Source organism: Pelobates fuscus, chromosome 3 (genome assembly GCF_036172605.1).
Source record: "Pelobates fuscus isolate aPelFus1 chromosome 3, aPelFus1.pri, whole genome shotgun sequence".
NCBI classification, from domain to species: Eukaryota; Metazoa; Chordata; class Amphibia; order Anura; family Pelobatidae; genus Pelobates; species Pelobates fuscus.
In genome coordinates this window covers 145,300,908-145,320,655 of record NC_086319.1, presented here as the reverse complement: position 1 = coordinate 145,320,655, position 19,748 = coordinate 145,300,908, and the positions used below count along the sequence as shown (strand labels likewise).

Below are 19,748 nucleotides of genomic sequence, written 5' to 3'. Positions count from 1 at the left end.
AGCTGGCGCCCATTCCCCCAGAGCTTTGCATTTTGAATGTGCTGGAAAGAAGACTTTTGGCCAAAATACTGCCATTTGCCAAGATCATCACACTTCCCAAAGGTCGACAGGCAGCTATACACGGCGCTGTAGTGTGTGTGCCATCCGAGGTGGAAACCACGGTCAATACTCTACCAAGATCGCACAGCACATCCCAGTTACACAGAGTGAAGCTGAAAAGACGTCTGACTTACAAAGGCCACCAGCTGTTTCACAATGTCAACATGAGAAATGTAGTAGCAGGTCTGTCAAAACTCATTGACACACACCCCGACTACAGTGACATTTCAATCAGAGTGGATGAGACAATCGCTGATGATGATAATGATGATGATGATGATGGGATGGAACTCGACAGTTGTGATGAAACTGAAATGATGGAGAAACTTGAACGCATCGAAAATTGTGATCCATCAGAGGTATAGTCTGCATGTTTACTGGCTGCTTCTGAGCAACAGGAAGGCCATGACCAACAACCTCCCAATGCAGAGGATGAAAAGGATTCACTAAGACCTGGAATTGGCCTAGACAGTTGTTTGCAGCCATCTGACCTTGGAGAGGAAGCACTGACACACGGTGATGGGATATTCAGCATTGCACCTGCACAAGGAAACACACCTGTCAGCTTCTTTAAAATTCCTAGGCTTGAGGCAATGGCTTTCCCTGTTCAGTTTCCTACTGGACAGAATACATTGGACCAGGCAAGACAAGTCAAACTGTCCCCGAGCATGTATTTCAATGCAAGGCTTTTTTGTGTTGATACTCGTTTTGCAAGAGACACAAGCTACCTCTTTGCACAGTTTGTCACAGAAACACACATGGCCAAAAGCAGCATGTCCATCCAGTTAAGGAAAGGAAAACCCAATACCAGGGATGGACAGAAAATATCCAACAAGCTGCTACAGGACAAGCGTGAGGTTGAGAGGTTGGTGCGAAACCGAGATGCCACAAGGTTCATGCAACCACTGAGAGGGAGTCCAGCTTATTGGGATAAAAATCTGAAGAATTTGTTAGCCATGGTCAGACAATTGGGTAAGCCAACATTTTTTCTTACCTTCTCTGCTGCAGAATTCAGATGGCCAGAGGTAATAACGGCAATAAAGGCGCAACAAGGTCAAAAGGTGGATTTTGCAAAGCTAGACTGGGCTGAAAAGTGTGACATTCTTCGAGGCAACCCAGAGACCACCATGCGCATGTTTGACAAACGAGTTGATGCTCTGATGCGAGAGCTGCTGTTGGGTCCTGCACAGCCAATCGGTGAAGTTATCGATTACTTTTACCGGGTTGAATTTCAGGCGAGAGGGAGCCCTCATATACATTGTCTCTGTTGGGTAGCAGGAGCTCCTATATTTGGACAAGATAGTGATGACCAGGTGTGTGCCTTTATAGATCATAACATCTCATGCCAGCTGCCTGATGAAGCCAAACATGCCTTACTTCACAGATTTGTAACAGAACTTCAAATGCACAGCAGATCTCATTCAAAATCGTGCAAGAAAGGTAACAGAGTATGCAAATTTGGATTTCCAAAGCCACCTATTATAAAAACGAGGATAACTTACCCGTTGCCAGAAGAACAAGGAGATTGTGCAATGAAACCACAAGCAGCCAAAAACGAACTGAAACCAGTCTGGGATTTGCTTAATAACCCGAATGTGCAGCTTGAAGACATGTCACAGCTACTGGCACAGTGTGATATGACTTTGAATCAGTACAACTTGTACATTGAGGCATTGACCTCCTCAAGCGTGATTGTAATGAAACGTGATGTCAAGGACTGCTGGGTGAACAACTACAATCCACATTTGCTGACGGCCTGGAACGCCAACATGGACATCCAGTACATTCTTGATGAGTATGGTTGCATCATGTACATGTTGTCCTACATATCCAAACCAGAACGTGAGCTGAGTGACCATCTCAAAACAATAGTCAAAGAAATGAGCGCAGAAACAGAGACAGAACGGGAAGAAATGAAATAAGTTCTTCAGGCTTATTCAAAACACAGAGAGGTCAGTGCCCAGGAGTCTGTGGCCCGTACGTGCAGCCTGAAAATGAAGTCTTGCTCACGTGAGGTTGTTTTTCTGCCAACTGGTGACAACGCACTGAAAATGAGTCTCCCGCTCAGTGCGTTGCAGAACAAACCAGCCGATTCTCTTAATGTGTGGATGACGAGTTTTGTTGACAAATATAGAGCCAGACCCGAAACAGCAGAGTTTGAGTCCATGTGTCTTGCAGACTTTGCATCCCATTACAGGGTTGTCTATGGCAAGCAGAAGGAAGATGGCAAGCAAAAGGAAGACGGCAAGCATGTCAGCCTTTTGAATGAAATGGGAATGATTCAAAAACGCACAAGAGGGAAGCCTGCAATCATCAGGTACGCACGCTACTCAGAGAAGAAGGACCCAGAGAACTACTACGGCAGACTGCTTAAACTCTACCTCCCCCACCGTTCAGAGTCAGCACTGAAAACTGTAAGGTTCCCAACACACCAGGAATTTTACAAAGGTGCCTGTGTGAGCGTACCAGGAGAAGAAGCAATCCGAGCAGTGTCTGCAATTGTTACCAGCAACCAAAAGAAGTTCGAACAACACAACAAAATTGTGGAACAAGTCTTGGATGACTTTGTAAAAAATGGCCCTGTTGAAGATGCTTGGAACACCTTTGCCCCAGAAGTTGAGTTAGATAGGTTGGAATGTATAGAGGAACGCAAAGAAGCGGAGCCACTTCATGAGAATGAACAAGATGATGTTCCGGAGTATACACGTCACAAACAAACAGGTGGAATTGCGCTTACTGTGAAGGCCCCACAAATGTGCCCTGATTTCCTTCGGAAAATGTACAGAAACCTTAACCGGATACAAGCTCAGACATTCTACTCAGTTTGTGACTGGTGCACTAACCATGTGCGTGGCCTAAATCCTGACCCATTCTATTACTTTGTCACTGGTGGTGCAGGAACAGGCAAATCACACCTGATAAAATGCATCTATGCTGAGGCGACAAAGATACTTTGTAAACTTACCAGACTACGTGAGGAAGCAGACATATCCATGCCCAGCGGTTTACTAACTGCATTTACAGGAACAGCAGCTTTCAACATTTCAGGCAACACTTTGCATTCTCTGCTGAAGTTGCCAAGAAGCTTGAAGCCACCCTACCAAGGACTTGGAAATCTTATAGATGAAGTGAGGGCACAGCTGCCAAATGCGGAGATCATTGTTATTGACGAGATGTCAATGATTTCAAAGCCCCTGTTTGCCTACATCAACTGGAGATTACAGCAAATCAAAGGCAGTAAGAAACCTTTTGGTGGTATGTCAGTACTAGCAGTAGGAGACTTTTACCAGGTCCCCCCGCTGGGAAAAAGTAAGCCACTCTGCGTGTTTGAGGAAAATACCAATGACGTCTGGAAAGACTACTTTCAGATGATCACGCTGACAGAGATCATGCGACAGAAGGATGACATTTCATTTGCAGAGCTTTTGAATAGAATCAGAGTCAAGCAGAAGACTGGCACCTTAAGCAATGATGACAAAGGTCTGCTTGCTCAGGCTTTGACAGATCGCACCCACTGCCCTAATGATGTTCTGCACATCTTTGCCACCAACAAAGAGGTTCACAAATATAATGCCGCAACTGTGCCTGTTCTCCATTCAAACGTCACCAACATAGATGCCGACGATTACAGAAAAGACCCTAAAACAGGAGTGATGCAGAGGCAACACCAACCGTTAAAAGGTCACAAAGACAATCTGATTGACACACTGCAAGCAGCTGAAGGTGCCCGTATCATGATCACAAGAAACATTGATGTTGAAGACGGGCTTGTTAACGGGACATTTGGCAGGATTGCAAGAATAATCATCCAGACTGAGAATGGTGCTACTACGGTAAACAAGCTTGGGCTTGTACTGGACAATCCAAATGCAGGACAGAGATACCGTAACAGGTCATCTTGTGATGATGACAACTTGGTGTACATTGAAAGGGTAGAGGAAAACCTGAGACAGAAAGGAGTTGTTCGCAGGCAGTTCCCCCTGAAGTTGGCTTTTGCATGTACGATTCATAAGTGTCAGGGGATGTCGATACAGTCGGCAGTGGTCTCATTGAAACGGGTCTTCCAACCGGGAATGGCCTATGTTGCTCTGAGTAGAACGACTACACTGCAAGGACTGCACATAACAGACTTTGATGAGAAGAAGATCTTTGCTGATCCTGAAATCACAGCCTCCCTGGACTCCATGAAGAATGCATCACTGGAAAGTGTTATGCCCCTCTTAAAGTTTCTACAGACAACAGACAAACAGAAAACATTAACAATTATCCATCATAACACGGAAGGATTACCAGCTCACATTGAAGATATCAAATCTCACCACGAGTTGACACTTGGAGATGTTTTATGTTTCACTGAAACTCATCTCTCAGACTCTTCTGTTGCTGAAAGTCTCCAGCTGGAGGGCTACAACCTGTTCAAACGCAACAGACATCTCTCGTACACGAACCGTCCTGACATTGCAAGTAAAGGTGGCGGAGGTGTCGCCTTGTATGTGTCAGGATACCTGAAGCCTCTACCTCTGAGAGAGGTAGAGACTTAGAAGTTTATCCGTCCAGAAGGGCTGTTTCCTCCGTTCCTCGCGGTCCTTCCGGTCATTTACACGCCGGCCGCAAGGGATCCACTTCCTTTTGTAACACGACGCCCAGCAGTCGACGTCATGACGCCAACCCGGACCGACCTGTCACTCAATTGTCTGGAGACTAATCAGGACTCGTCGGAGGCGTGTCTACTCTCCTGAGCCAGGGTATTTAACAGTGCTTCTTCCATTTGCTCATTGCCCTGTCGTGGTTCTAGCCTGTCTAGTCACCCAGCGCTCTTGTATTCCAGTTATCCTTTTGGTTCCGAGCCGGCTTGTTTGTTTTACTCTGCTTATCTCTGTTACCCTTTGACTCGGCTTGTTCCTCGCTTACCTGTCTTCTCGTTTCCTCGACCTCGGCTTGCCTTTGACCATTCTCTATATCTCCGTACGTTAGTCCGGCCATTCTAAGGTCCGGTATACGTACCTTTCTACTGTCTGTACTCTGCGTGTTGGATCCCTGTCCCGATCCGGACATTACGACAGGGCCAATGGATCCTGCAAGTACAGACAGTCAGCTTGGTCCTTTCGATCCCAGGTTTGAAGCCATGGAACACAGAATGGATCAGATGGCCCTAGCACTACAGGCGTTATTATCTCGTGCTAATAACCCACCAGAGGAGACGCGTACTACTTCTATTTCCCCTGTGAGTTCAGGCCTAGAGGTAGCCACTGTAGGTGCCTCTTCACGCATTACCCCACAAGTACGTTATGGTGGTTCACCTGAGAAGTGTCGTGGTTTTTTAAACCAGATCAGTATCCACTTTGAATTACAACCTCGCTCCTATCCTACAGATAGGGCGAAGGTTGGATTTATTATCACCTTACTCATTGAGAGAGCTCTGAGATGGGCCAACCCATTATGGGAGAATGATAACCCGTTAGTATATAATTATAATGCCTTTGTAGCTGCCTTTAGAAGAACTTTTGACCCTCCTGGTAGAAAGGTCAATGCAGCTAGATTACTTTTGCGCCTGAGACAAGAGAACCGAACACTTGTGGATTATGCACTAGAGTTCAGGTCTTTGGCGGCAGAAGTTAAGTGGAATGAGCAGGCTTATATAGATGTATTTTTGAACGGGCTATCAGATGTAATCCTTGACGAGGTTGCTACTAGAGAGCTTCCTGAAAATTTGGAGGATTTAATTTCGTTCATATCTCGTATTGATGAGCGTTTAAGAGAAAGACAGAACACTCGAGAGAGGAACTTTAGACCTTCCTTTAAATTAGCTCCCGCATTTCAAAGTCCTGATTCCACTACCTCACTGTTTCCTGAACCTATGCAGATAGGCAATACTCGCCTCTCAGAAGAGGAAAGACAGTACAGGAGAAGGGAGGGATTGTGTATGTATTGTGGAGTCAGAGGTCACTTACGCCTGAATTGTCCTAATCGCTCGGGAAACGCCCGCACCTAAGTTTCTCTAGAGGACAGGCCTTGGGTGTTTCTATTTTGTCCTCTACTCGTAACTATAAATATCACAGGCTTCTGCTACCAGTTTCTTTAACTTGGGAGAAGGGAGTACTAAAGACCATGGCTTTGATAGATTCCGGAGCTGCTGAGAATTTTATCGACCAGGCCTTTGCTACTAAACACACTATCCCATCCCAGTTAAGGGATACACCCTTGGCCGTTGAGGCCATAGATGGTAGACCTTTACTTGAGCCTGTTATCTTTCGTGAAACCATACCCGTTAACTTAACTGTTGGTATCTTACACGAGGAGAACTTATCGCTTATGCTTATTTCGTCCCCTTCTGTTCCCATAGTCCTGGGTTACCCATGGTTAAAGAGACATAACCCTATTATTGATTGGGAGTTAGGGGAGATACTCTCATGGGGCCAGGGTTGCCAGGAGAGGTGTTTACGGAGGGTTTCTCCATTGGGTATAATTAACACACCAGGTAGTTCTACCCAGTCTACAGATTTACAGATACCGCCTCGGTACCTGGATTTAAAAGCAGTATTCGACAAAAAGAATGCTGATACTCTACCTCCACACAGGACTTTTGACTGTAAAATTAATCTGCTACCTGGTACCATGCCTCCGAGGGGTAATGTATATCCTCTATCCACCAAAGAGAATTCAGTTCTAGAGGAATATATTCGGGAGAATCTAGACAAAGGATTCATTAGGAGATCTTCTTCCCCTGCCGGGGCTGGGTTTTTTTTTGTTAAAAAGAAGGATGGTTCCCTAAGACCTTGCATTGATTACCGAGGTTTGAATAAAATAACCATCAGAAACGCCTATCCGATCCCCTTGATTACCGAGCTGTTTGATCGCCTAAAGGGCTCTAAAATTTTCACCAAGTTGGATCTCAGAGGGGCATATAACTTGGTGAGAATCCAGCAAGGACACGAGTGGATGACCGCGTTCAATACCCGTTATGGGCATTATGAATACACGGTCATGCCTTTTGGTCTTTGTAACGCACCGGCAGTATTTCAGGATTTGATTAATGAACTTCTCAGGGAATTTTAACATGATTGTGTTATTGTGTACCTGGACGACATACTTATACACTCTAGAGAGATTGAGACCCACCATAGACAAGTCAGAAAGGTATTACACAAACTTCTTCAACATGGGTTATACTGCAAATTGGAGAAATGTAGTTTTGACCAGTCTCAGACTTTCTTGGTTACGTGATTTCTGGGGAAGGCTTTAAGATGGATCCCGACAAACTCCAGTCTATTTTAGATTGGCCATTGCCTAAGGGACTCAAGGCTATTCAGAGGTTTATTGGTTTCTCCAATTATTATAGGCGCTTTATTAAGGGATACTCTTCTATTATTGCGACTATTACCAATATGACCAGACAGGGGGCTGACACTAAGACTTGGTCTACTGAAGCTCTCGTTGCCTTCAAGACTCTCAAAGAACTTTTTGCCTCTGCTCCAATTTTAGTCCACCCTGATACGACACTGCCGTTCCTACTCGAGGTCGATGCCTCTGAGACAGGCGTAGGTGCTGTTCTGTCACAAAGGTTGGGGGTGGACAAACCACTACACCCTTGTGGGTTTTTTTCCAAGAAACTGTCTGGCCCTGAGAGCAGATATGACATCGGTGATAGGGAATTATTAGCGGTCATTATGGCTTTAAAGGAGTGGAGACATTTATTGGAGGGGACCTTACATCCTGTTACCATTTTAACGGATCACAAGAACTTGTCCTATATTGGGGAGGCTAAGCGACTGTCCGCCAGACAAGCTCGTTGGTCCTTATTCCTGACCCACTTCAATTATGTACTTACTTATAGACCTGGTTCTAAGAACTCTAAAGCCGATGCTTTGTCCCACCAATATGAACCTTCTACTATATCTGAACCTGTTCTTTCCTCTATAGTTCCGAAATGCAATATTATTGCTAACACGAATCTCAGGATTCACTCTCCGTTACTTGCCGAGATCTTAAAGCTGCAACATCTAGCCCCTAAACAGACTCCCGGGGGTCGACATTTTGTTCCTCCTGCTCTTCAACTGGAACTGTTACAATGTTTCCACAACAGCAAGGTGGCTGGACATCCTGGCATTCGCAAGACGTGCGCTTTGATCTCTAAAGACTTCTGGTGGCCTGCTTTACGTAGGGATATCAAAGATTTCATCGGTGCGTGTGAGGTTTGTACTAAGACCAAGCAACCTCATACGCTTCCATGTGGATTCCTGCATCCCTTAGAGGTTCCAGAAAAGCCCTGGTCCTGCTTGGCTATGGACTTTATTGTCGATTTACCTATATCTAAAAAACAGACTGTTATCCTCACCGTGGTTGACAGATTCACCAAGATGGCTCACTTCGTTCCCCTTCCTAAACTTCCATCTTCTCCCGAGTTGGCAGAGATATTCGCAAGGGAGATTTTTCGTTTACATGGGATACCCTCCCAAATTGTATCTGACAGAGGTTCCCAATTTGTTTCTCGTTTTTGGAGATCCTTCTGCTCTCAACTGGGTATCAAATTGAATTTCTCTTCCGCCTATCATCCTCAGTCTAACGGAGCTGCTGAACGCACCAACCAAAAGATTGAACAATATTTACGTTGTTTTGTTTCCGAACACCAGGACGATTGGGTCGGTTTGATTCCTTGGGCGGAGTTCGCGCACAACAATCTCGTTTGTGATTCTACTCATTCAAGCCCCTTCTTCATGAATTATGGCTTTCATCCATCCATTCTTCCCTCGGTTTCTCCTTCCCAAGGGGTACCGTCGGTTGATGTTCATGTTGCCAATTTGAGGAAGTTGTGGGATCAGACTCGACAAATTCTTCTGCACAATTCTATGCTGGTTAAGAGACACGCTGATAAACGTAGAAGGTCGGCTCCGGTTTTTGTTCCAGGCGATAGAGTATGGTTAAGCACTAGAAACATTCGTTTAAAAGTGCCTTCCATGAAGTTCGCTCCTCGTTATATTGGACCTTACAGGGTTCTGACTAGAATTAACCCAGTTGCGTATCGTCTAGCCCTCCCATCTGCCTTACGCATCCCTAACTCCTTTCATGTTTCATTGCTGAAACCGCTAGTCTACAACAGATTTTCCTCCACGGTATCCTCTCCTCGCTCTGTTCAGGTGGAGGGTCAGGAGGAGTATGAGGTCAACTCTATCATCGATTCTCGAATATCCTGGGGGAGAGTACAATATCTGGTCGACTGGAAAGGATATGGTCCTGAGGAGAGGAGTTGGGTACCTCAAGAGGATGTTCATGCTCCTCGCCTCCGCAGGGCGTTTCACTCCCGCTTTCCATCTCGTCCCGGTTCCTTCCGCCCGGTGGGCGTATCTGAGAGGGGGGGTACTGTCAGGGTACCTGAAGCCTCTACCTCTGAGAGAGGTAGAGACTTAGAAGTTTATCCGTCCAGAAGGGCTGTTTCCTCCGTTCCTCGCGGTCCTTCCGGTCATTTACACGCCGGCCGCAAGGGATCCACTTCCTTTTGTAACACGACGCCCAGCAGTCGACGTCATGACGCCAACCCGGACCGACCTGTCACTCAATTGTCTGGAGACTAATCAGGACTCGTCGGAGGCGTGTCTATTCTCCTGAGCCAGGGTATTTAACAGTGCTTCTTCCATTTGCTCATTGCCCTGTCGTGGTTCTAGCCTGTCTAGTCACCCAGCGCTCTTGTATTCCAGTTATCCTTTTGGTTCCGACCCGGCTTGTTTGTTTTACTCTGCTTATCTCTGTTACCCTTTGACTCGGCTTGTTCCTCGCTTACCTGTCTTCTCGTTTCCTCGACCTCGGCTTGCCTTTGACCATTCTCTATATCTCCGTACGTTAGTCCGGCCATTCTAAGGTCCGGTATACGTACCTTTCTACTGTCTGTACTCTGCGTGTTGGATCCCTGTCCCGATCCTGACAGTATGTCAGAAACCATTTCAAGACCTTTGAAAAGCAGTACCATCACAATGTGACTGACTTGGAGTTCTTGGTTGTCAAACTGGAGTCCCCTGTACAAGCTTTGATCGCAGTTGTTTACAGGCCACCTGATTACAGTATTGGCCAATTCCTTACTAACCTGCTGGGTCTCTTGGAATCTTTGGAAAGAATTGATTGCCAACCTATAATACTCTGTGGAGATTTCAATGAAGATTTTCTGTGCAGAGCAAAGAAGCCAATATCTGACCTTCTTCACTCAAGAGGATATACCCAACTGGTCTGGGCAGCCACCACAGAAAAAAACACACTGTTGGATCACATTTACATCTCCAGAGGGCAACACTGTCTCCAGTCAGGAGTACTGCACAGTTATTACAGCTATCATGATCCCGTGTATTGTGTTTTGAGCAGTGGTTGTGAACACGCTTAGAGCCTGCATAAACAGGGCATGAGCGTTGCCAGGAAACAGTGGTTGTAAAGACTGATTATCATCAAACAGATAGCACACCTTCACCTCCATTCTACGTCAAGATGCTGAGACCCCCCCCCCTCCCAAATGCATGTGGTCATACCTTCATCTGTTAGGCTTGTTAATGCTGCTAACGTTTTTATAAATGTATGTTTTAACGTAACTGTGAAGCACTTTGGGCAACATCATTGAAATTAAATGTGCTATATAAATAAATAAAAGTTGAAATGCATTTTTAACTCTATCAAGCTTGCTGTGTGCACTTTTTTAAATTTGATCAATCAATTGGTCAGTGTAATGTTTACTATCTTTACTCAGTCCAAACACTCCACACAGTTACTCTGCCCACTCCATAAAGTTACTCTGCCCAGTCCAACCTTTCCACAGTTACTCCAGCCAATCCAACCACACAACAGTTACTCAAGCCACTCCACCCAGTTACTCCGCCCACTCCAGTTGTAAGCTACTGGTGGAGGCAAGAACACTTCACACAATTTCCCCAGAAATTGTAGCTTTTCTAGTTATTAAGTGTTCTTGCATAGCAAGACCACTTAATGTTATCTCACATATATATTATTATTATTATTATTATTATTATTATAGCCAAATTTACCACCCTAACTCCTCCCACAGTTTTTACACTACATAGACCAAAATTTACCAAAACGTGCAGATTGTTCCCGATCGTGTTGCTATTACTTTGTGGAACGTTTCGCCGAATGGTTCACGGAATATCGTTGTTCTTGTGGTGAAATTTGTCCCATAGGAATGAATGGCAAAGCTAGAGTGGGAGCTGGCAAAAGCTGAAAAATCAGGACATGATTTCTAAACTGCCACCACTCCCTCATTTTCAGGCCCACCTACACAAATCTTATATCAAAACGTTCAGCTATCCCTGCTGCCACTAAAAATGTCCACAGCTAAGCCATAGTCCTGATCGTTTTCACAATATGACCATTTGTTTGCAACTCACGCCGTCCATTGGCATTCATTGAAATTCCACTCTGCAAAGCTCACATTTGAAGGGCAATTTCTAAACTGCGACTGTGCCTTCATTGTTAATATCTCAGAGACATACTATGCATCAAAATGTAGGTCTGGGTCTTGTGATTCTCACAACATAAAGCTCTTCACTGTAGGATTTATAGTTTTAAAAATATGACCGTTTGAAGATGGCAACTGCAAAAATACTCTGACCTGTGCCAGGCTGCAGCAGCAAGTGATGTCATAGACAGGGCCTTTTACACCTGCTAATGTTTTTATAACTGTATGTTTTAATGTAACTGTGAAGCACTTTGGGCAACATCATTGCAATTAAATGTGCTATATAAATGATAACAGTTACTCCGCCCACTCCAGTTGTATACTACTGGTGGAGGCAAGAACACTTCACACAATTTCCCCAGAAATTGTAGCTTTTCTAGTTATTCTTATTCTTATTATAGCCAAATTTGCCACCCTAACTCCTCCCACAGTTTTAACACTACATAGACAAAAATATACCAAAACGTGCAGATTGTTCCCGATCGGATTGCTATTACTTTGTGGAACGTTTCGCTGAATGGTTCACGGAATATCGTCGTTCTTGTGGCGAGATTTGTCCCATAGGAATGAATGTCAAAGCTAGAGTGGGAGCTGGCAAAAGCTGAAAAATCAGGACATGATTTCTAAACTGCCACCACTCCCTCATTTTCAGGCCCACCTACACAAATCTTACATCAAAATGTTCAGCTATCCCTGCTGCCACTAAAAATGTCCACAGCTAAGCCATAGTCCTGATAGTTTTCACACTATGACCATTTGTTTGCAACTCACGCCGTCCATTGACATTCATTGAAACTCCATTCATTGAAAGCTCACATTTGAAGGGCAATTTCTAAACTGCGACTGTGCCTTCATTGTTAATATTGCAGAGACATACTATGCATCAAAATGTAGGTCTGGGTCTTGTGATTCTCACAATATAAAGCTCTTCGTTGGAGGATTTATAGTTTTTAAAATACGACCGTTTGAAGATGGCAACCGCCAAAATACTCTGACCTGTGCCAGGCTGCAGCAGCAAGTGATGTCATAGACAGGTCCTTTTGCAACTGCTAATGTTTTTATAACTGTATGTTTTAATGTAACTGTGAAGCACTTTGGGCAACAACGTTGCAATTAAATGTGCTATATAAATAAATAATAACAGTTACTCCGCCCACTCCAGTTGTAGACTACTGGTGGAGGCAAGAACACTTCACACAATTTCTCCAGAAATTGTAGCCTTTCTAGTTTTTTAATTATTTTAATATTTTTTTTATTTTTATTTAATTTAATTTTTTGTATTATTTTTTATTTTATTATTATTTAATTTTTTTTCGTCCCCCCTCCCTGCTTGATACATGGCAGGGAGGGGGGCTCTCACTCCCTGGTGGTCCAGTGGATGGGCACTGTGTAGGAGGGTGCTGGCAGGAAGCTCTTACCTCTCCTGCAGCTCCTGTCAGCTCTCTTCTCCTCCGTGCCGGTCCGGTCAGCTCACCTGCCAGCTCACAGTGTAAGTCTATGACCCCGCGGCTCTCGCAAGACTTACACTGGGAGCTGACAGAGGTGCTGAACGGACCGGCGCGGAGGAGAAGGGAGCTCACAGGGGCTGCAGGAGAGATAAGTAAACGCCCCAGTCTGTATTATGGCAATGTAAATTGCCATAATACAGACAATTGACTCGAGTATAAGCCGAGTTGGGGTTTTTCAGCACAAAAAATTTGCTGAAAAACTGCTTATACTCGAGTATATACGGTAAATACAAAATAATATATATATAAAATATATAATCCCATTAATAACTTACCCCTATGTGCCAGGTAAGGGAGAGACAGAGCAGAAAAAATAAAAGAAAAAAATTAATATACACAAAAGGCAGGTAAAAACGCCTTTCCAGGCGTTCAAAAAAATTATTTCCGGGTAAGTGGAACGCATACACTGCTGTTGGAACGCAAAATGTAAACGCCCTCTGACAGGGCGGCATGAGTGTCAAAGTAATAAACGTTTGCGTAATTAAATACACGAACGGCATTTCAGAGTGTGCGCATGAGAATATGTATATTCTATATGATCTGTGTATTTTGGACTAATTGTTGACTCTTGGTAATGACTTAAGTGAATTATTGTTTGATTTATCTCCTAGCATTGTTTGCTATATATGCACTTTTGTTTGCTCGTGGTGTTAGCTTGACAAAGACCTCTTGATAGGTCGAAACGTTGCTGTCTGTTTTGTTACAATAAATCTGCCTGTGGCTTTCACACTTTGAGTGCCTGGAAATCTTTTTTTTTGCTGCCTTAACGTGTTGGGATTGCTGATCCTGTTCCGGAGCACCTGTGGGGGTGAGTGCGGTTCCTGTGACCAATTTTGCTAGATAAAATTTTTTTATGTCACAGCTGATAAAATCCTTAATTTTATAGGTTTTATTAGTTATATTCGATTTGAATGAAGTGGTTTTAGAGGGGACTGAGGGGTCAGTGTTTTACAAACGATACATCGTTTACATTTATAAAATCCACTGGCATTGGAAATAAAAGTAGTATTAGGTTTGATCTCTTTGGTAAAATTGGTGGTTAAAATAGACTTAAAATTAGGAGCGCCTCTAAAAACGATATTTGGTTTATCTGGTATAATTTTTTTAAGTATTTCATCTTCTTTCAATAAATGCCAGTGTTTTTTAATTACTTTCTTTATGTGATCACTTTTATTATTAAAATTGAAGATGACTGGAAGGTTCATGGCACTAGTGGTTGGTTGGTTTTTATACGTTAGTGGTGTTAAGATGGGTGGGATAGTAGTTTTTTTTCGATAAATTTATCTCTTAAAAAGTTAGCTTGTGTGTTAGTCGTCTAATTGGGAGCAGTTCCTAGGGAGACGTAGGAATTGGCTCTGTGGGGCACTTTCTAACCAGGGCTTGTAATGACAGCGCTCAATGGCTGTATTAACACATACTTTTTTTTTAGAAAAAGTTTTTGTTTGAATTCTATTCTCTTTAATAAAAATATTGAGGTCTAAAAAGTTAATAGATTCTTTACTTGTTTCACAAGATAAAATGATACCGCAATTGTTTTGATTAAGATGGTGAATAAAAGAGCTAAAAAGGTCTTCTGTGCCTTCCCAAATAAAAAAATAAGTTGTCAATGTACCTAAAATATGTAACCAGGTTCGTACGCCAGGCATGCCCAACCCATAAGGCCGTGGGCATGCCTGGCGCACATGACCGTTTATGTGATTTGAAGAAATCATGGTGCCCGAAGTCAGTATGTGCAGCATTTCACTGTGAAATGGTGCACCTACTGAGTTTAGCCCCTTTGCTGCCAGAGGTGTAACTTCACCTCCAACAATGTCATGGGGTGTCATCAGCCAGCTCAGAACAAAAGTTTCAAGCTGGTAAAAGTCAGTTATTGGCAAGTGACACTCATTCATTGGCTGAGAATGGTCAGCTGATGCTGTCAGCCAATGAATTAGAGTCAGGATCGAGATCCTAATCATGCCTAAATAGGAGACTTGTCACACGGCAGAAGCAGGTAAGAGGACAAACCGTTGTAAAGCCAGGGGAATTTATACTATCATGAACACCTCAGTGGGCTGTAGTGCTTATGATGGTTGGATTAACCCTTTAATCAAATGGAGGGTCCTTTTAAACAAATGTAGGGAATCCTTACTTCTAATTAAATTGTGTAAGGTATGTTTCATTGCAAGTCTAAGTGATTTCAACCTAAATTTACAAACATGCGTAAATTTTCTTGTGAGCGTCAGAGCGTTGCCATGGTAACCCACGGCAACTCTCTGATTGGCTGGTATCACGAGACACTTACGACACAGTCTGCAACTCTACACCCAGTGGACCTGCAGACTGGAGGCGCTTGGCTCTCTCCCCCGGGCAGACTGAGCGGTGGGATCTCAGTGTAAGCCCTTCCAGTGTTGGTCACGGACTGAGGACCCGACACATCAGTAACAGTCTGCCCTAAGACAAGTTAGGCCGTCGCGAGGCCTTAGGTAGCAACATAACTCACCTAATTAGCAAAATGGCACTTCTCTGCCTCCTGCAACGTCACAGAGGCATGACCTCCTCCAGTGTGGTGAATTCCAGTTCTCCTTATAGAGGTGTGTAACGGAGCTCCGTGCACTCCGACCGAGTACCCTCCGTTGATGGACGCTTCCTAGCTTGCGCCGAGGACCACAAGCACCGCACTGGACACCACAACCACCGCAGGCTCCACAACCGCCGTAGCTTAACTGGAGCCCTGCCGTCTTCCTTCCACCCTGGATCGGCTTCTGTCCTCCAGGACCGTGTGGGGAAGACCTCTCCTCCAGGAGAGCGTATCCGGAACAAGCTCTTAAAAGAGCTAAGTGATTAAGCTCAGGGGAATATGCAGAGCATAGCAATCCCCAGTGTAATACAGCAATTCCCTCCAATAACGAGACGAGGCTACGTTTTGAAGGGTCAAGAAGAACTCAGGACTGGAACACCCAGCCTGCTTTTTATTACAAAAAGGTACACACAGGACACTCCCAGGGGGAGGTTGAAATTAACCAATCACATACATGGTACCACCCCCACGTCTCCTCCCCTCAGATAAACATATAACATAATTATAGCATACAGTAAAAATACAGTTTTTACACATACACTGTAACTTTAAAACTATACATTCAATCTCCATAACAATTACATATTTGGAATCAGCATACTTCAAACATAAACACTTCCAAAAATCAGCCAAATCCCCCCAGTGGATCAAAAGTTAGCTGGAGGTCCCTTTATGACCGGCCGCAAGCACAATTTCCTGCCCAAAACAGTTCCATAGATTTGGGCTGTGCGGCCGGTCAATTTCATGCCGAAAAAACGACTAAGTCCCATTTCAAACGGGACTTAGTCTCTGGAGCTGAAAACGAAGTGTAGGAGAAGGTAAGGGTCAGCGGTGTTCGGTAAAATGTGTAGCCGATTTCAGTTCCATGAATTTGGCTACACATACCGCTGACCTCGTTCGAATGAACAAAGATGGCCGCCGCCACGTGTTCGTTTGTCGAATGGCGGCCACTTCGAATACTTCGGCACTTCGGCTGCATCCGAAGTGCCCATTTAAAGCTGCAGCACTGTTCCAAATTATTTAAAGGGACAGTCTTGTAAAATACAATCTGCTAAAAGAGTCTTTAACAGGTAATACCTTCCAGGGGTCATAGTCTTAAAGGGTATTGTTACCCAAAGTCCCAATATGGCCCCAGACAGTTCTTAAAGGGCCAGCAGCAGCCCAATATAAGTTAATAAGTTTTCAGGGGCACAACCTTCCAGGGGCCATAGTCATGAGGAAGGAGGCTGGCAAATAGGCTTCTCCACAATCCAGGGAAGCAGGGCAATTTTCCATTTAAAGGGCCAGTTACAAATAGCGATTTGTAACAAGGGGCAACTGGGACCTAATTCACATCTATGCACACATTCAAACTATCCCCAGAAGCAAGCAGTGAATCATTGATTTCCTATGGTGTTTCTGCCTCACGTGAAGGAGTTTTACTTGGTCAGTGCAGTAGAAGCACCTCTATTGGCTATCATACCAGCAACCGCTGGATGTGTACTTAAACCTTCAATGTTTAAATTGAGTACAGGGACACTGTACCCATACCATTCCATTGTGATTAAGTACTCTGGATGACTATAGTGTTCCTTTAAGCATGATAGGTACACTTTAAGGGGGCACAACTGAGCAGCTGATGGTGTAAAGTGGGCAATACAAATACTGCTGATATTAAAAGATTTTGAAACTCATGAGATAAGTTTGTATCATTTTCAATTCAAATAATGAACTGTCAGTTGATATTTGAGGTTTTAATGCTGTATCATCTTTTTGCCTAATTTATTTTTCCAGAATCCTGGCTTTGATTTCAGCGGAGCAGAACTTTCAGGAAATTACAGCAAAGGAGGACCAGACTTTTCATTTACGGAAAAATAAACACTATATCCTGTGAATAAGAAAAATAAACGCCTTCATTATTTCTTGTTAACATATAAAAAGTAATAACTGAAAAAGCATGGCCAAATATATTTTTATCATGAAAAATGTGTTATATAATGATTGGTTTTATATATTACATATACTAATCAACCACAACCTTAAAACCACTAACAATTGAAGTGAATTGCTTGTATTGTTATAGTGGTAACTGTCAATGATTGGGATATATTAGAGAGCAAGTGATCAGGGAGTTCTTAGTGACTTTTACAATGGCCAATGTGATGGCTAGTTGACTAGATCAGACCATCTCCTTAAGGCAAGCCTTGTGGGGTGTTCCCAGTATGCAGTGGTTAGTACCTACCAAAAGTGGTGCAAGGAAGGACAATCCGTGAACCAGGGTCATGGGCGTCCATGGCTTATTGATACACAAAGGGAGGAAAGGCTAGCCTGTCTGGTGTGATCCCACAGAAGATTTACTGTTGCTCAAATTACAAAGAATGGCTTTATGCTGGCCATGATAGAAAGGTGGCAAAACACACAGTGCATTGAAGTTTGCTGTGTCTGGGGTTGCATAGCCGCCTACCAGTCAGAGTTCCCATGATGACCCTTGTCCACCACCAAAAGCGCTTCCAGAAGGGAAGTGAGTATTGGAACTGGGCCATGGAGCAATGAAAGAAGGTTGTCTGGTCTGGATCACAATGTTTTTTTTGGGGGTTCAGGTGGATGGCCGTGTGCATCGTTTAACTGGTAAAGAGATATCAGCTGGATGCACTATGTGAAGAAGACAGGTCAGCAAAGGCAATGTTATGCTCTGGGCAATGTTCTGATTGGAAACCTTGGGCCCTGGCATTCATATTATGTTACTTTGACATACATCGCATACCTAGAGATTGTTGCAGACAATGTACATGATAATTGTGTTCTCTGATGGCAGCGGCCTCTTTCAACAGGATAATGCACTCTGCCACACTTCAAAAATAGTTAAGAAATAGTTTGATGACCATGACAAAGAGCTCAAGGTATTGCCTATGCATCCAATTCAGCATCTGTGAGATGTGCTCGAACAACAAATCTGATCCATGAAGCCCAACCTCATAAGTTGAAGGACTTAAAGGATCTACTGCTACCGCCTTACGCAGGTGGTTTAAATGTGTCTGATCTGTGCATAGTGCAAAGATCCGATGATACATCAGAAATGTTCCACGTAATGGAAAGCAGCTGTCTATGCCAGGAGGTGCAAAACTAGTAACTGAAAAGAAAAAAACAGAGCCTGAGTGTAAATGCGAGACAGAGTAGTGGTAGAATAAAAATGGGGGATAACCCCTAAATGGTACAAATAAAAAAGAGAAAACAAAAAAACTACCTGTAGGTGTCTCCTAACTAAATATGGTATAACAATCTAAATTCATATTGTCACAGTTGCAGATAAAAATTTAAACTTAATTTTTAATGCGTATGCTTAAAAGGGAATAGCAAAATGAATAGTAAAAACAAAAGAAAAAAGCTTGATATTAGTCCTGTAAAGGTGATCTTGCTACAGCAGCACAGGTACCCTCTGTTTGCAAATGGAGCAAAGAGAGTAAGTGTGAAAAAGATACTAGTTATCTAAGTATACCTATTGCCACATACATATGCATTAAGGATTAACCCCTTAAGGACCGGCCTGTTTTTGCGATGTTGTATGTTAAGGACCAGAGCCGTTTTAACACTTTTGTGGTGTTTGTGTTTAGCTGTAATTTCCCCCTCTCTCTCTCATTTACGGTTCCCATACAAGTTATATATAGTTTTTTTTTTCAGGACAAGAAGGTCTTTCTTTACATACCATTATTTGTATCATGTCATATATTTTACTTTAAAAAAAAATAATAAAATATGGTGAAAAATTTTTAAAAACATTTTTTTGGACTTTTACTTGAAAAATCTTTTACTTATCTACAAGAGCTAATGAAAAAAACTGCTAAATAGATTCAAAATTTTGTCCTGAGTTTAAAAACAAGTTATAGGCCTATAAGTACAAGTAGGAAATAGCTGTTTCAATATATATATTCAATTTATCAATAGTGACATTGTAACACTGTTATCTGTCATAAATCCCCGAATCACACCTCACATGTACATATTTTTTTAAAAGTAGACAACCCAGGGTATTCAATATGGGGTATGCCCAGTCGTTTTTAGTAGCCACCTAGTCACAAACACTGGCCACAGATGGCATTTATATTTGTTTGTGTGTTAAAAATGCAAAAGACGCTAACTTTGGCCAGTATTTGTG

The 19,748-nt window shown here is 43.3% G+C and overlaps 1 protein-coding gene across 2 annotated transcripts in view; it reads left to right on the top strand.

Moving 5' to 3' along the window:
- The window catches only part of NUDCD2 (NudC domain containing 2), a 66,156-nt gene extending 48,606 nt beyond the window's left edge, over positions 1–17,550 (top strand). For both annotated transcript variants that reach the window (XM_063445279.1, XM_063445280.1), the window contains exon 5: positions 17,390–17,550. In XM_063445279.1, coding sequence (XP_063301349.1) covers positions 17,390–17,473 — 84 coding nt within the window. In that variant the 3' untranslated portion in view covers positions 17,474–17,550. The remainder of the gene's footprint in view (positions 1–17,389) is intronic.
- The last annotated feature ends 2,198 nt before the right edge of the window (positions 17,551–19,748 follow it).